Source organism: Melanerpes formicivorus, unplaced genomic scaffold (genome assembly GCF_026170545.1).
Source record: "Melanerpes formicivorus ecotype bairdi unplaced genomic scaffold, bMelFor1.0.p_v2 SCAF_15, whole genome shotgun sequence".
In the NCBI taxonomy this organism is placed as follows: Eukaryota; Metazoa; Chordata; class Aves; order Piciformes; family Picidae; genus Melanerpes; species Melanerpes formicivorus.
This window is the reverse complement of record NW_027142367.1, coordinates 6,044,198-6,066,656: the sequence shown is the minus strand read 5'-3', so window position 1 is coordinate 6,066,656 and position 22,459 is coordinate 6,044,198. Positions and strand designations below refer to the sequence as shown.

The 22,459-nt window shown below is 38.9% G+C and overlaps 1 protein-coding gene across 1 annotated transcript in view; it reads left to right on the top strand.

The window, feature by feature from the left end:
* The window catches only part of LOC137445627 (dynein axonemal heavy chain 5-like), a 169,128-nt gene that overhangs the window by 140,312 nt on the left and 6,357 nt on the right, over window positions 1–22,459 (top strand). The window contains exons 72-74 of the mRNA XM_068147494.1: window positions 742–930; window positions 11,159–11,291; window positions 21,782–21,990. Coding sequence (XP_068003595.1) covers window positions 742–930; window positions 11,159–11,291; window positions 21,782–21,990 — 531 coding nt within the window. The remainder of the gene's footprint in view (window positions 1–741; window positions 931–11,158; window positions 11,292–21,781; window positions 21,991–22,459) is intronic.

Genomic DNA, 22,459 nt, shown 5'->3' with positions numbered 1-22,459 from the left:
AGCGATTATCATTCAGACAAAGGGCAGCTTTGCAGTAATTCTGTGCTAGCTGTATCTTAAATAAAATAATTCAATTTCAGAAGGAGGGGAAATAAGGAATGAGAGACTTAACTGAAAAATAGCTAAACCATAAAATATCCTAAATATATCACCAGTCATAAAATCTTTAAGTACTTTGCATGTGGGCAGTGTTTTAGTCACTGTACTGCATAAGTCTAAGAGATTGAGTAAAACAAGTCTTAGAAATGGTAACTGGTCTGATTATTAGTGGCATCTATTTGAGCTGGTACAACATCAGTAGGTCTGGAGAGGCAAGGAGCTAGCGATGAGGGGTCAGTGTTCACATACAACATTTTCCCAACATTTTCCAACATTTTTCCATTTCCAAGTTCCAGTCTGAGCCAGTGGAAAGGAATCTGTTTTTAACTCCTTAAAGCATGACACAGTATGATCCAAAGCCTGCTATGTGAAGATAATCAGAAGATCAGTTAAAAAGCTTCTACTCACATGAATTAATACACTGTCATATATGTACCCTGTATTAATGTTTACATGTAACTTGGTCTTGAGCTTTGGGCAGTTAAATGGGTGTTCTTCCACTGACCTATCCTTAGCTACTACCTTACATAGCTGAGGATTTTATTCCTTGTTTATCCATTTACATGCATTCTTTCTTGATGTAATTTTAGAATGAAAATTACAGTTTTTTCCCCCCATTTTTTCCCCCACTTTTACTGTAAGGTATTTGGACTTCACCCCAATGCAGATATAACTTACCAGACTAACCTGGCTAATGAGACATTAAGTACAATAGTAAGCATCCAGCCCAAAGACAGCAGCACTGGAGGAGGGGAGAGCCGGGAAGCAGTGGTACAGCGTCTTGCCAATGAGATGCTAGAGAAGTTACCTCCAGATTATAACCCTCATGAGGTAAATACCACTTTCTAGATACAGATGTTTTGTGTATGTATCTGTTTTGTGAGTTTTATTGTTCTTAAATTTAACTGGCATGTGTATTTAAAAGCTCTTTAAATTGTGCATAGTTTTTATATGTCTGGTTTACTTTATCATCTAAAATATTCCCAAATCAGAAACAAGTTTCAAATGCCATCATCCACTTAATTAGTCACTTTGACTCGGGACACTGGTGCCTCTTTTTGGAGGATCAGTAATCTTGTAATTGTTACCACCATTATGAAACACAGATTTTATCAATGACCTTTTCATGCCCTATATTTTTTGAAGCTTGACCCATAACAAATATTTATCAATCGTTGTTTGCAGTTTTGATTAACAGTCTCATTAAAAGGAAATATCTAGCATCGGTTTGCATCATTTTGTAAGCAGGATGTCATATCTTGCCATGTATTTTGTGAACAGAAACTGCTGAAGATCTCTCATTTCCCATGATTTTATTATTTACAATCCTGGTTTGCACTGATAGTGCTTTTCCCCCCTGGTCACAATCCAAGCTTACAGAGTGCTCAGAATGCAGGATTGGTATGTTACACTTTATTTTCTTCTCTGGTCGACTTAAGTTGCCCACTTAAGTTACAGACAGTAGTGTTGAAACCCTGACATTATTCCTGTCTTCTGTTCTACTATTCATCTCAAATTTAATGTGTCTTATATAAATAGCCTCTGTACTGTCATAATTCAACTCAGAACTTCCCTTTTCATTCCCTTCATGTCAAGCTACTTACAATCAGCAACTTTTTTTGGTGATGTTTCCTAAAAACTTTCTCCACGCAGTGATATTTCCATCCATACCTACTTGTATCTCTATTTTTCTTTTGCCTGCTTATTGATTTCCAGCAATGGTATATAAATAATTTGTTTGTGGAATTTGATTTGAAATGGAGTCACTTTTCTAATTTTCACATTATTATTTAACAGCAATTAAATATTAGAAATCGCAAATAAAATTACAGGAAGTGTAATAATAGCACTTAATTAATAATTTAATAATTCATACCTTAGTTGTACACCTAGAATCTACACCTTTTACCTTACCCTTCCTGTCAGAGTAAAGTTTTTTAATGGAACTAGTTTCCTCTGGGTTTATGCCTGGCTAGCATCTATGGGTTTGCTGTACTTGTAATATGTGTATTGAGATAATTTTTTTCAATATGCTTGTGCAATCATCCAAAGGAATATTTCTCCATTCCCTTGTTAAACTGCCAGCTTTTTTTTTTTTTCCTTCTGAAGAATTTGTAATACTTAGAACACATCAATAGTACTGGACTTTATATTGCAACCAGATTGTACACCTGGGAAATTTGTGCAGTGCTTTTTGGTCTTGAGAAATGCACATATTTCACAGAATCACAGAGTCATGGAATCACAGAATCACCAAGGTTGGAAGAGACCTCAAAGATCATCAGGTCCGACCTGTCACCAGAGACCCCATGACTAAACCATGGCACCAAGTGCCATGTCCAATCCCCTCTTGAACACCTCCAGAGATAGTGACTCTACCACCTCCCTAGGCAGCCCATTCCAATGGCAAAGGACTCTCTCAGTGAAGAACTTTCTCCTCACCTCGAGCCTAAACTTCCTCTGGCGCAGCTTGAGACTGTGTCCTCTTGTTCTGGTGCTGGTTACTTGAGAGAAGAGACCAACTCCCTCCTGGCTACAACCACCCTTCAGGTAGTTGTAGAGAGTGATAAGGTCTCCCCTGAGCCTCCTCCAGGCTAAACAATCCCAGCTCCCTCAGCCTCTCCTCATAGGGCTTGTGCTCAAGTCCTCTCCCCAGACTTGTTGCCCTTCTCTGGACACGTTCAAGTGTCTCAATGTCCCTCTTAAACTGAGGGGCCCAGAACTGGACACAGTATCCAAGGTGTTATATATGTGTTATATGTATATGTATATGTGTGTGTCTATATATATATGTTATATATATGCATGTTTAATCCAAATTTCTTTCTTTTCTAAGCAGTTTGAAGAAACACTATTTTCCCCTGCCATTTCTCCTGTTTGATCTTGGTCTCATTCACTCTCATTCCTTCTTGCTTTATTCTCTCAGATCATTCACATAAAATGCACATTGAGTAGGCCTCCCCTTTTTAGTCACTTTCTTGCATCTTAGCTTTGGAGACAACCAGTTATGGGGCTAGTACTTGTAGTCACGAACATAGAGGCTGTAGGGTTTATTTTGGAAGTTCCATGCTGCACTCTTTACTTGGCTCTCTATTACTACTGTATCTGGGTACAATATATACTTTTCCATGTGACTGCATAAAAAAATTCACCACCAACTGTTTTCATTGCTGTTTCGCTCTCATCATCCAGTGATATGACAAGCTGTTATCTTTTCTCATGATCTGCCAATCATACATGCAGGTTTTTATTTTCTTTTAAGCAATCATCTTCATAATGATGCTCACAATTAGATAGTTCTTTGTTTCTGTACCACTTCTCTAACAACTTTTCTGAGCTTTAAGGAAAAGTCTTTTGCTTCAATTTGCTTGACAGTTTTTCTCTTATAATTCAAGTAAGGAGATTCGGAGATTCGTGTTTGTACAGGACAAACAAGTATAAGGTATTCATTTATCAGCAACAGCTTGCTGCCCCCACCCCACCCCTTCTTATTCTTAGAAACACAGTTGCAGGATGTTCTGTTGGGCCTAGTTTTTCCCTTTAATTTTTGTAAATTCATTCTCAGCTTGGGACATAAATTTGTTTCATTCTCCCATCAGTAAGTGTAGACACCACCTCTTGCTGGTGATTTCTAGTTTTCTCAGGCTTTCTACATCTTGATCTGCCAACAGCACTTCATTTTGATTAATCACACCACTCTATATGCTGTTATTGCAGTTCACATTGGTGATGGATGACGTGGTACTTTTCCACATAGCATTCAAAAATTACACCTTGCTTCTGTATTATGGTATTTATTCCTTTGCACTGACTCTATGCAGAACATCCTCCCATCATTTGTTGGTAATAATGTGTTCTCCTGTACCTCCTTTTGGATGGAAAAGGTGTAAAAAAGTGTTAGCTGCACTGCAACTTCAGAGTTTACTTCTGCAGTATTGTGAGATTTGGCATTATTTCTTCCAGTTCCTAATTCTTCAATATTTCTTTCTTCATTTTGCTGCCTTCATTTGCCTGATGCCCTCGTCTCATTCTCCATATCTTAGAACTCATTTAGACTTTACCAATGCTTTCTTTATTGGAGGGGAATTTCCTTTTTGCGCTCTTATACCTAGTTCTGCTTCTTTGCTGCAGCCGTTTGTGAACCAGGAGTGTGGATGTCTCTACTACAGTAAGCAAAAAGTCTGTATCAAGTGTGTTTCTCATCTAACTGAAGCTTTTTTATTCTGGAATGTCTTACAAAAGGCAGAGATGGCAAGAGTAAGCTGTAAAGAAAGCTGCATTCTAAAATGAATGTTGCATAAACTGAGAAAAGGAAGGAGAACGTCTAAAATACCAAAGGGGAAAAATGTAATAGTATTATGTTCAAAGTGTATAAGCAAGAATTTCATTAAAGAAGAAGTGAGAGTTTAGATGTTCTCTTAGGGAAGAAGCAACAGAATTTAGGAGACGCTATAATATAATAAACAGATGAAATTAAGCTTGCACGTATAAGGACAGGAATAGATTCTGTTATTACTTCCTGTGTTGTCTGGAAAAAAGGGAAAGAGGTGAGTTCTGTTGTTTGACAACTAAAGTCAACATTTGGTTCTTCAGGACTTCCCTACCTGTATTCATGACATTATTATACACCAGATCAGTTTAACAGTCCCAAAACAAATAAAACTAATATACTAAATTGTAAGACACTGAGGGAGTGTGTCAAAAAGAGTTCCTGTGCATGCCTCATTGGTTAAGACCAGTAAAAGGAAAAGCATTCATTAGTCCTAGCGACACAGCTTGGGTTGGTTTTAGAAGAATATTGTGCTCCAGTAAGGCCATGACGTGGTGCTCTTTGAAAATCCAGATACAGGGATAGTATCAGTGGAGAGAAGGGGCAAAAAAATTAGGAAAGAAATTAAGATAATTAAAAGCAAATATTCTTCAGCAAAAGTGGCAGGTGCCTTTGCTATCTTTGATCCGGTTTTGTGGTTCCCTTTAGAAAGCATAGGGTCGAGGCAATCCCAGGCACAAATACAGGCTGGGCAGTGACTGGCTGGAAAGTAGCCCTGAGGAGAGAGACTTGGGGGTGCTGGTGGACAAAAAGCTCAACATGAGCTCTCAATGTGCACTTGCAGCCTGCAAAGCCAATCAGATCCTGGGCTGCATCAGGAGAAGTGTGGCCAGCAGGTCAAGGGAGGTGATCCTCCCCCTCTACTCAGCTCTGGTGAGACCCCACCTGGAGTACTGTGTCCAGTTCTGGAACCCGTATTACAAGAGGGATATGGACATGCTGGAACGTGTCCAGAGAAGGGCCACGAGGATGATTAGAGGGCTGGAGCACCTCTCCTATGAGGACAGACTGAAGGAGTTGGGGCTGTTCAGTCTGCAGAAGAGAAGGCTCCGAGGTGACCTAATTGTGGCCTTCCAGTATCTGAAGGGGGCCTACAGGAAGGCTGGGGAAGGACTTCTCAGGATCTCAGGTAGTGATAGGACTAGGGGGAATGGAATGTAGCTGGAGGTGGAGAGATTCAGGCTAGATGTGAGGAGGAGGTTCTTCACCATGAGAGTGGTGAGACCCTGGAATGGGTTGTCCAGGGAGGTGATCGAGGCCCCGTCCCTGGGGGTGTTTAAGAGCAGGCTGGATGAGGCTCTGGCCAGCCTGATCTAGTGTGGGGTGTCCCTGCCCATGGCAGGGAGGTTGGAACTAGATGATCCTTGTGGTCCCTTCCAACCCTGAATGAAACTATGAAACTACGAATTTACTTAGAGTTAAAACAACAACAGAATAGGTTAGGGACAGATGGTACTGAAACCAATTATTTACTGATATTCAGAGCTGCAGATTGTACTCTCTCTTGATATATTGTGAATCCAGAGAAAATTCAGGCTGTCACATGGAGGCCTTCATTTCTAAATTACTAGCCTTTGGCAATGTCTTCGGAAACAGCTTTCAAAACAGGGAAACCACTTTACCCCAGAATATATACTTCTTTTGTTGTCTTGTTGTAATGCTTCCTCTCACTAGTCAATTAACTTAATGTCCACCCAAAAGACAATAAATAGAGTAACTTCTGCATGCTTTATCAGACTCCAGTTTGGCAAAGGTGAAGCAAAAGAAAAATAATCCTTACTCCTGGCCTAAAACTATCTTCATTTTTCTCACTCCTAAGGCAGAGGCTTTCATGACCGCTTTTCCTTCTGAATCTTGCCTTACAGGTAACAGATTAGTGGCAAAATGATCAGGTCTAGTCAGTTCAAGCGAGTGAAGGATAGATGCAAGAATAAATGTCAGCCTGTCATACACAGAAGTTTATAATGAAAATGATCCTTGCAGCTTGAAAAACACTTTGCTAGGAAGTAAAAATGGAGACATTCTGAAGGTACTGCACTATATTGGAGGTTGGCTTTTAACCCAAGTAGCAATGTCTTTTTTCATTAAATATTTTATGTAGTATTGATTTGCCCTCATTCTCTACTAAAGCTATGACTACATTAGCAAGTATTGCATAGGAATAGGAGTTCATCTTAGGACCCCAGGCCTGCAATTGATATTTTACTGGGGAATTTACTTTGGTATAACTCTAGCCAGGGCCTGTAGGCTGAATATTCATTAGTGGTTGGAGTAGGTTAGACCCTCTTACCCCAGACTTTTGGCTTACTTTAATATGAACCTAAGCCAGTTTGTGTGCACAGTCTGCTTTTCAGTGCAGGTGTTTTGCTGCAAAAAAATTTGATGTCTGAATTGAGCCACTAATGCAGATGCTTTTGTAAGGTGTCCCTGGTTACTTAATAATCTTATCATATACAGTGACTGACCAGCACAAAGGCTTTAGCTACATTCTACATATTACACTGCTTATTTCCTTGTATACAGCTGGGAAGTGGTCCTTGTCCACTATCACACCTTGAACTTGTCTTTCATAATCAGGCCTCTTATTCAGAGCATCTCACAGAATGAGGAAATTCCTATTTCTGTTAACAAGGAATGTTAGTAAGTAACCAAGTCTAATGGAAAACACCACCATTTACTACAGAAACATATCACTTATCATTACATGGCATGTGTTTGGCAAACGATTTTCTGCTGAATATCCTATAAAGTGTGTGGTAACAAAGAGTTGGTGACTTGAGGACAGGTAAGAAATATGCATAGAGGAGCCTGACACAGCAGATAAATGCATTGCCAATTCATGTAGACAAAGCTATTAAGATTATGATTTTAGTTACTCCTTTCTTAAATCACCTTGTTTTATGTTAGATGACAGCTGTTTGCATAATGAAAAGAGATGTTGTAAGTAGGCTTTATGGAATTAGTATATTAATCTCAGAAAGGCTATTCTGGTGAGTGAGTTTTCTCTTTGGAGGTTTTTAACTGTCAGTTGGTATCCATCTCTTTATGTCATAATAAATACAGCACTTGAAGTAAGTAATCTGATTGCTTGATAATAATTCTAATACAAAACCAGTCAACCATACCTCAGAGATGGTATTTGAAACTAATCTTAACAGAAAGATTGCCAAGAAAGGCACTATGTTACACCTCGTAAATCTCAGTGAAGGTCAGGATTGACTCATATACAGTGAGGAGGAGGTATATAATTGTTTTGGGGTTTCATATCTGGTTATGCATGGTGCTCCAGGTTGAGTATTGCAAGCATACCTTTCAGTGGATTAACAAATATCTGCATTATTGGTTCACACCATTACTCAAAACATTACCGATGGTTTTGTAGGCACAAGAAAAGAGATCAGAAGAATGTCTAAATTCTGAGAATTCAGTGGTTAAATTGCACAATTATTGGTACAGTCATATTTTAAACAGTTATTTAATGTCCTCTTTGTAGATTCATAAATATAAATATTTTGGAAAATAAGCACATTAACAGCATCTTCCTTAAAATATTTTCTCAAATGGGAGACATTCTTCCACTAAATGACCCCCAAAATTAACACATGATTTATAGACTACAAAAGAAGTGTATTTCCTATTTAAAAGGTAAAATGAATAAACTATATTCTGTGTGACTCTTTCATTGTAGTGGTATTGTCAAGGTCCGGAGACACTAAATGTCTCGGTCCGGAGACACAGTTCTTTTAAGTATTCCTGTGTTGTGAAATTAGAGGCACAAACGAGGCCAAAGTATCAACAACTAGACTATTTATTACATAAATAAAGTGGACATAAGAAGGGGAGAGGGAGGAAAGAGAGAGGGAGAGAGAGAGAGAGAGAGAGAGAAGAGAGAGAGAAGAGGAAAGGAATTATATTACCACACCCCTCATCCCCCCCAAGACAGTTACAGTCTGTGGAGGAAAGGTGCTGCAGGAGATGTTGGGTTTGTAGAGAAACGGTGCTGAGGCTTTTGCTGGAAAACAGCTGTGGTCCTCTGGGGAGATGTTGGGTTGATACAGGAACGGTGCTGAGGCTCCTCTGGGCAGCCTGGGTGTGTAGAGAAAGGGTGCTGAGGCTTTGGCTGGAGTTGTGGTCCTCCAGGCAGCTTCTTTTCTCCGGAGCAGCATTGTCCCAGCTTTCTCTTCTCAGCGGCATGGCCCGTCTCCTGTGTTTTCCTTCATCTCCGTTTTTCTCCTCTGTTTTTCTCCTCTGTTTCTCTCAACAAACCACTAGTTGTTCCAGTCTTTTATACAGTTTTTAGTCCTTAGGTATGTATTCAAATATTGTCCCTCAGAAATTCCAGTGGCAGGTAATAATCCTTAGGTTCTGTGTATTGCTGTGTGTTTGGGCAATATTTTTGGATGGGGGGGGGGGGGCGGGAATCTCCGTCTCCCCCGTCTCCATTCAGACAATCCCCCCACATCAGGAAACAGCTGGTAAAAAACATTGTGTCACCCTGCTCAGGGTACTTGATGGGTGGAGATTATTTTGCCCTAAAGGCGTGATGGCTGAATCCTTGGGTCCATTGTTGTAGTCCTGTGTTATCACGATGCAATCACAAGCTGATTTGCATCCAGGATTGGTAGACAGGATTCTTTCCACCTTCTTTCCAGTGGCTCTGCTATCAGTTTATCTTTGTTGACTCACATAGAGAAAGACAAACTTATTAGATTCTCACAGGTATGCACTAGATTTCCAAGTATTCTGAGGGGTGGAAAAAAGTCAACCTTTTTTTTTCTGGAAAGAGAATTTTCAATTCCTGTGAAATTTTCAGAAAGCAGAAGTTGTCCCTTGATTTTGTATGAAAAAAAAAATCAGAATACTTCATTGTGTAAATTATCCCAAAGGAATTTATAGTCCCGGCTGTGGTCTTGTGATAGCTGATTTTAGTTTTTCTTTCTTTTACAGGAAGAAACACATTAACTCAATCTGTAAAATGAACTGTCACACTGCAAAGCATTAGCATAATTGGCTGGCACCTATTTGTTGGACATTCTGTCCAACAAACTCATGGGTCCTGGTGATTAAAATATGATTAATAACCTTGCTTATAGCTGTTTCCTAAAAACAATAGCATATAGAGTTGAAAATGACTGTTTTATTGGGCTTAGAGTTGAAATTTGAGAATAGGAAATTGCCAAAGCATTTACTAATTTATACTAACAATTACAGCCATCAACTGCTATACTATATTAATCTTGCAGAAACTTGCTATTCAGTGTAATAATATGATCTTTAATGTTTATTATTTGTGTATGAAACATAGTACACATAATAATGTATACAATTCTATATATACACAATACAGATATATATATTTTTCCATATATATGGAAAAATACAAAGCAAAATACAGTGAACTTCTGACCTTGATGAAATAGCATGAATTATATCAAATGTTGTGTCTTCTGCTAGTCTACAGTATAATTCCAATGATGCTCTGCTTTTTGAAAGAAAAGACTAACTCTCTCTTCATCTTTTGTTTGTAAGATCAAGATCAGCTCTTAAACCATTTTAGCAAACTGGTGGGTCCCAAGGGTCAGCTTTTTAGTAACAAATTAATGGATTTAGGATCTTATTTTACTGTTGAAGATCCCTTTTTGGTTCCAGAGTTCCCTTGCAGATTTTCACCTGCACGAGAAAGGAGTGACTATGGCAAAAATCAAGGTTCAGGCTGCTTCATTGTGAAAGATGATGTGTGTGGCTGAGTGGTAGTGAGTACAAAGGGCTAGTTGCTTTCTGGAAGCTGAGTCATAGTGGAGAAAAACATATGAAAGTCTTAAAAGTCTGGAATTCTGGGAGTGTGTGAGATAGAGGCACCATGATTTCTTCAGATGCTGCTAAATTCTCTCTCATCACTGTTATACGGGGATCTTTGATGTAGGCAGAACATACAGTGTATGTCCGAAGCATATTGTGTATGCATCATAGGCAAAAGCGAGGCAGGGAATTCTTTTGCTACTGTTGCTGTGACACATGCTGAAGTAACATAGATAAGTCATTCCCCTTTGAAAATAGTCTCTGTTCAATATGAGGGAAACTGTTATCATTAAAAATTAAGAAGACTAAAAGCTTCTACCCACAAAATAGTACACATAAGGGTGTAACAGAATTCTGTGGCATCTGTATTAATCTGGGCAATCTTGCCTCTCTAGTAATGCATCTGAGAGCACCTTGTCTTAGGAGTGAGTCTCATGATATTGGAAGTAGCAGCTTTCATGTATCATTGTTCTTGCTAAGTCAAACTCCATCTGTAGCATTATTTCAACTCAGCAGGGCAAGAAGTAGTGAAAAAGTTCACCTAACACAGTTTGGAAGTAAGAAGTAGTTATGATCAAATATGGTTTTGTAGAGTACATGGTTTGGGGTTTTTCAAGATCTAAGACTCTGCAGCCTAACAAGGACAGAAGGAACTGCTGTGTCCCTTTAAAAAGAGGGAACTTTTCCTCCTTAAAATGATGGAGAAGCTCCTTTTGGTAAGCTAATGAGTCACAGTGTGCTAAATCTTACAGTTGGTGCAGGACTTGAATGACCATCTGTTACATGAGAGTTTCTTTTCTCACGAATTATGCAATACAATTGAAAAAAAAAACACCAAACCAACACAAACCAACATTATTTTACTTTCAAAAATTATTGCCTGGGAAACAGGAGATTACATTTTATAATCATTGCACTCTTGTTGTTTAGGTGAAAACCCAGCTTCAAAAGATGGGAGCTGTTCAACCCATAAACATATTTCTTCGTCAGGAAATTGACCGCATGCAACACGTTATATCGAGAGTTCGAACCACCCTGATGGATCTCAAATTGGCCATCGATGGTAAGTGACAATATTTAAAATCATGCTAATTAAGATAGAATAGAATAGAATAGAATAGAATAGAATAGAATAGAATAGACCACACCAGGTTGGAAGAGACCTTCAAGATCATCACATCCAACCTATCATCCAACACCACTTAATCAACTAAACCATGCAACCAAGCACCCTATCAAGTCTCCTCCTGAACACCTCCAGTGATGGTGACTCCACCACCTCCTCAGGCAGCCCATTCCAATGGGCAATCACTCTCTCTGTGTAAAACTTCCTCCTGACCTCCAGCCTAAACCTCCCCTGTCACAGCCTGAGACTGTGTCCTCTTGTTCTGGTGCTGGTTGCCTGGAAGAAGAGACCATGCAATATTTATTACTAGCTGTTGCTTACACTGTATAACTCAATAAATATTTCTTTTCCTTTCATCCCTTTCTACCTCATTGTCTTTTGTTCACTCCCACCCTCAATTTTTATCTTTTTCCTCTCTCTTATTGTATGACTGCTAATTCCACCCCATAAAGCCTTACAACTGGATCTCTGAGGACACTCCTCCTTAATTTATTCTGTATGCATGTGCTCCAGTATTGCAGTTCATGTCCCATAGCACTACTACACTTCTGTGATTCTCTCTAGGATCTCTGTAGAGCTCAGAGGAGCTGAATTGTGTGATTAGGTCCACAGGTTGTGTGCCACAGTCATTTATGAAATTAAGCTGAGGCATAATGATATAGAACAAGGTAAAAGTGTTCCTGCTAAATAGTTAAGAGACAGGGCACTCAGAAGGCCAGGTGGTAAAGACTCTAATTGAATGTTAAATTTGCAGTGTTGGTTAAACTGGTTGCACCAAATAAGATATCTTTAAATGGAAGATAAAGTGAGTGGGAGTGCAGTCAGAAGAGAGTGATAGGGGTTTTCTTTTAGCCATCACAGGAGAAAGGGAACAGCACTGTGTTTCTCTGAGAGACAGGATTCTGGCTGAAAGTGAGCAATGGTGAATGTAGTTAAATCAAGAGTACAGGCGACTAGAAGCAGATGGAATCTTTGATCAGAATAGAAGTGAGGAAAAAGAAAGGACTGATGTTACTGTGTGCTCCAGGAAGGAATGTAAGCTGTTGCTCAGCCAAGCTTCTTGAATTAACAGTAAATGAAAATGAAGTAGGAATGGTTCACTTCCTCTAGTGAGGAGCTCAATCAGGTCTGCTGTTCTCTAGGCAAAAAAATACCTGAGATAGAATACTGTCGCCAGAGGGAGAAGGTCAGAGTGCCTCCCTTTTAATACAGGTGATGCCAGTACTCTGATTTGTCTTGCTCATGTTTTTCAGTGTTTTGACAGCAGGCCTTTCATGAAGGGAAATTAATTTGTATTTTTGTTACATATGAGTCAAAAGGGATCTTTTCATGTCATTTGTATGATACAGTGAGGCAACGAGTACACAGAAACATCATGCCTCTAATCTGAATCTAGGAAAGAGGTTCATAAATGTGCCCAAGGCTAATTAGCTTACATGTCCTGTAATAACCTATGCAAAGATCAAGCTGGAAGGAACAATTGTTCTCTGTTTCAATACCAAGCTGAAAGCTTCCTTTTATATGTGCATTGGGTCCCTTTTCAAGTAAATTAATATAATGCTTTTCATCCAATAAAATATTAAATTTTCCTTGATTGTGCCAGATATATTTAAAGTCTTGAAATGTGCAATATTCTGCAGAGGGGTGGATAAGTAACATGATTTATATGCACTTAGTATTCAGTTCCACAGTAGGCATAGTCCTCTACTAGGTGTTTAATCAAGTTAATGCTGTAGCTTTTGTGCAATCTTCTAAAACATAGTAATTTTTGTAGGGAGAAAAATAAATCAAGTTAATCAAAGTTAAATAAAATGAAAAGTTGCTGTGAAACCACAACTGGATGTGTATTTGACAATAACAATGAATGGCTTCTGAAAGATTCATGATATATGAATTACATATGGCAGACCATTATTTAGGGGATGGAAAGAACATTTAGATACATCAAAAGGGAAACCCCTAAACTCTCTCATACTAGATTCTCTCTCAAAACTAGTTCTCAGATCATCTAAGCTGCTTCTTTTTCCTTACAATGACATCGTCTGATGCGTTTACTCAAACTGGTTGTATGAATTTTGACATTTGCATTGGGCATGCATCTGGCTCTAGCTTCATGAACCTCTTAAGGCCTGAACATTCACTTAGAGAAGACCTAAATTCTCAAACTTTTTTTTGTTTAAGAATATAGCATATATTCATGTTGTGTCATGTAGCTTTGTGAAAGGAGGCCTGAATATTTAGTCCTGCACATCGGACGTGAACAGATGGACCTTGTCATTCTGCTGTTGCTCACTGAGTTACATTTGAGTTAATATAAAGCCCTGCTCAGTGACAGTCCATGTGCAGCTGAACATGTGGGATGTTGAGGGAATTAGCAGAGACAGTTTTATCCCTCTGTCCAGAGGGCAGATTGAGCAGTATTCAGCTTTTAGGAGGAGTGAGTATGCTCAGCATGTGTCCAATGTTTGTTGGCAGCCATGCACCACAAGCCTGCATCTCCACCAATAGACTTCGCTGCCTGGAGGGATACTTCTGTTGGATCAAATTGTAATAATTAGATTGTAGCTGCACTTTGTACTCTCAGTTATGTCCTAACCATTAGTTCTGTTTTAATTACTTATTGATTGCCCAGAATGCATTTCACAGTTGGTATAAAACAGAGCTTCACATAAATCAGAAAACAGCAATGATAATTGTCCTCCCATGTGACCTAAACAAAAAAAGAAATCTTTTTAGAGATAAGGAGCAGTAATACACAGAGTTTTAACCAAAACTCCAGACCCTAATGGATTATGAACATCAGATCTTGAGCCCCTGGAAGAAGATGGCCATGTTGTTTGTAGGGCAATGTATGAGCAATAGAGTTCCTGTGCCTTATCTTTCTCCACAGCATCCTCTGGCTATTTGTTGGAAAGTGGGCACTTCAAACCCCCTTTCCTACTCCTGAAGATAGTATCTTTAAATACAATAAAATCTAATGACCTAGTCAGTTATTCCTAGTATCTTCAAATTTGTTTTAGAGGGCAACTTAATGTGGCCTATCTGTGAGACTGTGGGGAGAGTCTTTATTTCTCCATGCACAGAATGTTAAGCATTTTGGTGAAGCCCAGTGTATCTTCTATCAGTGAACAAAGTGAGAAGAAATATTCTGAGGGAGCTTTCCTGAGTCTGCCTTGAGTGCCTTCCATGAATCTCAGTAGTGGAGCATGCTTGTACTAGCACTGATAATAGATATTGAATCCTTGACAATGGAAATGAGCAGAGCTTTTAATTTGGCTTTATTACCTGATGTTTTTTAACTTACTTGGCATTTTATTTAAGGGCTGTGGTTATAAAGCCACATCCACCTTGGCATTTGTTTCTGGCACCTTATAGTTCGTGTTTTCAGTCAAGTCCTTTGGAACTGCCTATTCCATGAACAAGGGAAGGCCACATAAGGAACCTTGGATCTGTTCTCTTTTTGTGTCATATGTGTGCAACATCACCACAGAATCCCCGCTGCTATTTGTGCACTACTTGCAGAGTTAGGAGAGAGAAGTCATTCTCCTATTAGCGTATCTTCTGAGAATTCTTCTTAAAGCTTTTACATGACTTGTAACGTGTAAAGATTTGTTTTCACAGGCCCATATGTTTTTTCCTCACATTTTTTTAAGTACTTGCAAAAGAAGTACCTACAGGTACTGTGAGCCATAAGATCAAAATAGAAGGCAAAAGAAGTGGAATCAATACAAATAACTACTTCAGAAGTCACCATCTCTGGAAGTGTTTAAGAAGAGACTGGATGAGGCACTTGGTGCCATGGTTTAGTTGATTAGATGGTGTTGGCTGATAGGCTGGACTCGATCTCGAAGGTCTTTTCCAACCTGGTTTGGTTCGGTTTGGTTCTATTCTATTCTATTCTATTCTAGTCATGGAGAAGCTCTACCAAGCTTAAGCAAACTTTCCACTGCAACTGCAATGTGCCACCCCACATGTTACAAAGCTAGTGTATTTTCATGCATGTAATGCACACCATCCATAACTTGCATGTAAGGACTTGTTAGGAAAAAAATAAATCACAGGTTGCTCTTTCCCAATGCTGAAAGAGAGGTCAAGCAGAGCTTTAGGAATAATAGGATCAGGAACAAGGATGTTACTTAGGGGAGATGGGACTTTGCTATTTGCCTTTCTATCTGCACAGGTGTATACTGTATGAACATTCTCTAAATGACACATAGATTATATAAATAAAAATGTGTTAAAATTAATACACCAGCATGTTTCAGGTATAGTTTATGCCAGGTTGAGAAGTGTGAGAAAATAAAGGTGAAGCTATTAAGATAGAAGGTATAGGAGAATAAAAAAATATGCATTTTGGTATGTGTTTCTAATATTTTTTGGACTTTATAGTACAGACAAAGCTGAATAATAAGTGTTAGAAATAAGGCCTTAAGGAATACTAGTGGATTTCACTAGTTTCTGTACATCTCAGTCATTGATTTAATACCTTATGAAAAAACCTTTTTCATTACCTGTTTTTACTTACTCACCATCCTTATTACTGGCCAGCACGTTAGCCTTGTTTCCTTGTTGTCATTCATATAAGAAGATGTTGAAATACCCAGAATTACATATAGAAGTGAGGTATCATATTGTTCTACATGCATAACAGAAATCTCTTAGAATTCCTACATTATCTACACAAACCTGTGTGTGAGATCCCTGAAAGAATGAAGTAAAGGTTTACTATTTTTTCCCAACTCAGAATACTGTGGGTGTTGTTTGTATCCTGTTGCTGGAAGGCATTTCTACATGTAGCACCTCACAAGAAGGGTATAAATGAACTCTGAAAAAGCCCAAAGAGGTACCTTATAGTTTATTCCAATCTATGTGGTGAAAAACTGAAGCTCAGAAAACTAATCTTGCCTGAGTGCACAGAAAACATAATTTCTTGTGAACAAAAGCAGTATGGACACATTCCCACCGGCTGGCTAAGTTCTCTTTAGACTTGTAATGCCTCCAGACTGCTAACCCTAACAGAATTTTGGTGTTTTTGTGCTGCTGATGGCAATAGACTTTGGGACTGAAAGATCTTGGGCTCTTACCTTATTAATTCTTATAGTGTGTGTGCATGTGGCTTGTAGAGTTCATCTGTGTATTCCACTTTGGATGAGGATTTTATGTGATGATGATTAAGAGTGCTCACTGAGGACATTAATGGAATGTAACAATGGGGAATTCATTTGAGGAATGGAGAGGATGAATCTAATGTGTCTTGTGGGATAGTGACTCTTGGCTCAGCAGCTCTCTTCCATTATTTACTTCTGGTCCTGATAAGAATGCCAGAATGTTGTCCTTTACAGAATGTGGCATGTTTTTCCTGGACTACTTAGTAAGTATTATGTATGCTTGCCACAATGCTGCCCAGGACACCTGTTTAGAAGCATGCATTGCACATTGAGGACAAATTGCAGAGACTAGTTTATCTGACTGTTCTGTTACTCTAGCTCAGGGTGGTGATTTGTATTACCTTTTGGGAGACGACCATGGATGTTCATCTTCAAATTATTGATTTTTAGGTTTTTGTTTGTTTCTTTGTTTTGTTTTGTACTTTGGTTTTGGGATTTTTTTGTGGGTGCACAAGTGTGTTTAGTACTGGAGCTGGCAAGTCTTCAGAACAACTTGCAAGGTTACTTTCAAATTGCCTGCTTACTGACTGAAGGAATTAGCTATTGCAGACTATGAAGGATTTGCACTCTCTTCTCTGTGAAAAATCACATGCTACTCAAGTTTCTCAGTTCCTTTCATGTCTCAAGACTTGAAGAATTAAATAAGAGGATTCTGCAGCAGTGGGAACTAACAGGAAACAGAACAGGGATAGAATAGAATAGAATAAACCAGGTTGGAAGAGACCTTCAAGATCATTGCGTCCAACCTATCATCCAACACCACCTAATCAACTAACCCATGCAACCAAGCACCCTGTCAAGTCTCCTCCTGAACACCTCCAGTGATGGCAACTCCACCACCTCCCTGGGCAGCCCATTCCAATGGGCAATCACTCTCTCTGTGTACTGGAGCATGTATAAACAGATCATTACTATTACATTTAAACAGCACCTAATCATTGTACACGGTGTGTAGAACCAGAAGATGGTGTGATACAGAGAGTGTTGTGCGTTGTAGGGCTTGGCTGCCACTTCTGGAGACCAGGAGCAAAAGAAGGTGATAAATTGTTGAGGGCCTTGAACTTAAAACAGTGTGGTGGAGTTAAATGCACTGCTTGGAGCTTCCTGGGAATCATCTCCAAATGCTGAAGTGACCAAATGCTACAAGTGAGAAAAGAGGGAAATACCTGAAACACTACCTGAAGCAAATAAGTTGACTTCCTTCACCCTAGCAAATGGTTGCATTGAGCTAGCAAAACATGCAAAAACTTTATAAAAAAATAATAAAGTGTATGGTATGGGGAAATATACATGGACTTGTATTGTGTTTGTCTAGTACTCTGACTACATTGTACATGGGAGAAAGCACAAGCAAGTTAGCTGTTGCCATGAGGCAGAGAGGGAGGAAAGCTTATTAAGTTGTAAATTGGTTGGGATTTTTCTCAACACTTTAAACAAAGAAGAGTGAGCTGCTGCTTGGTGGTGGAGGCAAGGAGTCACTGTTCAAATAACAAACCTCTTTGCTTTGGAGGCAAATTTGAGTACGGATTAATGGCTGAAAAGATCAGCTTCTGTAGTTGCAGCTGTGACAGTCAAGAATAGATTGATGCCCTCACTGAGCTTTTTTTCCTCTGTTGTACTGTTAAGGCTAGCTTAACAGACTCATTGTCTAGCAAGTATTATCCTCAAGGGATAGTCTCCAATCCTCTAATAATGATGTCAACTACTGGCAAACTGTACTTGATGGAGAAACTACTTTCTTCATCTCATCTCATTTATACCCTACAGAATTCTTCTGGTTATGCTTGATTCATATTTGTGCCTGCAGGAAACAAATCAGTCAGTGAATTGAGGCTTTTTTTGGGTTAATGCTGGAGTTTTTGTTCCTAACTTTATCCACTCATTTTAATGATGTATGCATGTTTCCTAGTTTGATGCATGTTTTCTAGTTTGGGTATGAATGTGAAATTTCCTGAATGTGAAATTCAAAATGCAGATACAAAATATTACAGATTCCATAGTTTTCAGCTTCAGGTTGTGGTGAGTATGGTAGTGGCAACTCCAGGAAACAATACATAGTCCTGATGTACTCCATTCAACATGTTGTGCCTATAGAATGAATCACCCTAAACCCAGATCAATTTAAAAGAACAGATTATTTAATTTAATTAGCAATAAAAGCTAGTTATCCTCAGAACTTAAAATCTTTATTTGGCTTACTCACTACACAGCAATGTAATAGATGCAGATATAGTTTAGAAGTGAGATGGTATAAATTTAGGGCAACGAAACTGGGGAGTCATAATTTCCAAACTGTCTATACCGTGCAACAGCATGATTACAGGACATACTGTTTCTGAAGCAAGGAAATACCCTAATGTCTTTAACTGACCTGACCTTTCATCAGTCATTTTCAGAGAGGCTTTATACCATTCAGGAAAGGGAATATCATGAAGTAAACCTCAAAATATCTGAGTTATAAACAGCTGTCCTGTCTGATTCATAGAGCATTCAGACCTGTCATGTTAAGTTCATAGGACATTCAGTCTCTTCATATGGTATCCAGGACCTTTCATCAGCCATTTTCAGAGAGGCTTTATTCCATTCAAAAAAGGGAATATCATGAAGTAACCCCCTGAAATATACAAGTTATAAACAGCTGGCCTGTCTGATTCATAGAGCATTCAAACCTGCCATGTTAAGTTCATAGGACATTCAGTCTCTTCATATGGTATCCAGGACACTGAGCTTCTCAGAAGTTAAATATGAGAAGCCTGTGATCTTGTGCTACTCATTCAATTTGTCAAAGTTTTCCAAACACCTATACTACCTTTCTCCAGACAGATGCCATTGTTTTTCTTGTGTGTTACTGATTTTATTTCTGACTATTATTTTATTTTTAAAATTATTTTTATTTCTATCAGAGTATTTTAGCAGCAGGAATTGCATCCCAACACCCACAGATGTCATTTAGTGCTGAAATTCAAGCACTGTATGCCTACTGCCAGAGACAACACCCACTCACTAGAAATATTTGTGAAGCTATATGGGCAAGGTCAGAACTGTGAACATACCTCATCCTCAAGAACACTCTTACCATTCTCAGCAGCTGCTCTGAGTCATAATGGGCAAATATCCTAAAAGATTTCAACATGTTTTGGGGCAGAGACTGATTGTATTGTTGCACTTCAAAAGCATTAGCCTGCCTGCAAGAACAGGGAAGAAAATGTGTCTCTCTGACAACTTTTGCTACAGGAGAAAGCTGGCTGCATCCGTTGGAAAACAAGGAAGGACCAGAGACGAGAGTTTGTTCTTTCTTAGCTCAGACGACAGTGATCAAATGTCTCAAATGGGATGTTCTTCACTTGTTTCCTGCCCTCATGATGATTGCTCTGAGGTTGAAACCAACAATTGTTGATTTTTTTCTACTTTCTCTGCCTCAGGAGGGTGGATAGAATGTATGGTCTAACATTGCATTTTTCCAGGCACAGAGTGTCGTCTTTCTTCAATATTGGTGTTCTTGGTTATATGTTAGAAAAGATTTATACCAAAAGAGGAGGCTTGTTAATGGTGCTGTAAAAGACTCTTAACCATCCCAAAGTGTGATTATGAACCTGACTATGAAGCCATTACAGCAAATTCATATGTATTGAGTTTACATGGCAACATTTTGGTAGCAGGGGGGCTACAGTGGTGACTTCTGTGCGAAGCTGCTAGGAGCTTCCCCTATGACTGATAGATGCAGTGCTGGCCAAGGCTGAGCCCTTCAGCAAGAGTGGTAGTGCCTCTGTGATAACATATTTAGGAAGGGGGAAAACTTGGCTGTGGAAGCACAATGGCAGCCAGAGAAGAGAGGAGTGAGGATATGTGAGAGAAGCAGCTCTGCACATGAAAGGTCAGTGAAGAGGGAGAGAGAGGAGGTGTTCTAGATGGTAGAGCAGACATTCCCTTGCAGCCCATGGTGAAGACCACAGTGAGGAAGCCTGCCCTTCTGGAGCCCATGGAGGTTAACAGTGGAGCAGATATCCACATTCAGCCTGTTGAGGGCCTTACATAGGAGAAGGTGAATATTCTTCTCCTTCCTGTGAACTGGGGACCTGCCAACCTCAGTGGAAGGAAGAGATTTGATGCTTGCATACTACAGGCCACAGATCCATACAGATCTGTTTAGATGGGCCACTGCAGTTCTTGATTGCAGTCATTCAGGCCTTTTTCCTTTACATGTTCTGTTTGGTATCTCATGTAATTCTTGGGGCAACTACAGTACTTGTGTGTGCAATGATGTGTTGGGTAATAGGTTGGACTCGATGATCTCAAAGGTCTTTCCCAACCTGGTCTGGTCTATTCTATTCTATTCTATTCTATTCTATTCTATTCTATTCTATTCTATTCTATTCCATTGCATTGCATTGCATTCCATTCCATTCCATTCCATTCCATTCCATTCCATTCCATTCCATTCCATTCCATCAAAGTTTAATTGGAATGGGAGCTACTAGGCCAATTTCTATAATTTATAGTATTTTAGCTGTAATAGAGAAGACCTCTTGAGGCATGGCCATGTGCCAGCTCTCAGTACTATTGAAAGCACAGACTAATAAGGTGTAGGAACTTCTGCACATAGATTGGTGAAGTGTCACTGAAAAGTCACTGTCTTAGCAAATGCCAGTATTTTAATGGAGACAACAGTACTATGCATGGAATATGTGAGTATGCACTGCCACTGCCAAAAGGGGAAAAAAAAACAAACAAGAAAAAACAGTTTAAAAAAATCTTGCCTTTATGTTTATTCTACATACTGCTTTCCCACTGGGAATCTGGATAATGGAAATGTACAAAGTTATCATTGCTAGCAATGAATTTCACAAATATAATCATGCTGAGGATACAGATGAGCTGCAGAGTATACCTCTGTCATTGATCATGGGAACCATTAAAATATGTTACAAAATTTTAAGTGATTAATCACATCCCAAGCACAGTGTGAGTATAACAAATGCAACTATTATGTGTGAGGGAGAAGGACAGGTTCTTTAAACACTTTATTTCTGATCAAAATAACAGAAGAAATATCATTTATCTTTTCACCTTTAACTTTGAATCAAGCCTTTTAAGATTGGGCAAATTAACTGCAAACTGATAAGACTTTAGTGCAACAGGTATGCAATTAAGGCACAACAAAAGAGGGTTTATTATTAGGCTCAGAATGTAATTTGGAAGTTTTAATTGCCTTTGCAAGCTAGGGGAAAGTTCATTCTGAATGTTTTACTTATCTTCCAGGAACCATAATTATGTCAGAGGAATTGCAAGATGCTCTGGATAATATGTATGATGCTAGAATTCCAAAACTATGGTTTAGGATTTCCTGGGAGTCAGCTACTTTAGGGTTTTGGTTTACTGAACTTCTTGAAAGAAACCAGCAGTTCAGTAGCTGGCTGCAGAATGGCCGACCAAATCAGTTCTGGATGACTGGATTCTTTAATCCACAGGTAAGACCAACAGATAGATCTTTCTAACTCTTATGTAACAGTTAAATTAGACCTTGAGAGAACTTCAAGATCACTAAATAATGACTATGCAAAGTGTAATCTAATTTTAGTAGAAATCTATCATAAATTAACTTCAACATCTAGTGAAGAAATTTTTGCTAGACCAAAATAATGGAATGCATCCTCTAGTTGCATTAATTATAGTGTGGAAATTGGGTAAACACATCTTTTCACATTTCAGTGTTATCCCCCTTCCTTTATTTTCCCTCCTCTTGTTACAGTAATCTGGTGTTCAGTCATTATATTAAAACCCCTTTGAATACAAAAGAAGGTAAGTTTCAAAACTTTGACAGTAGGAAAAGAGATTTGAACGTGGCTTTCAATCCTTCAGTTTCTTGAAGTGGAGGGTTTGTTATTTATACCACCCCAGGATTGTGCCAGACTTGGCCTGCAGAGACATAAAATATAC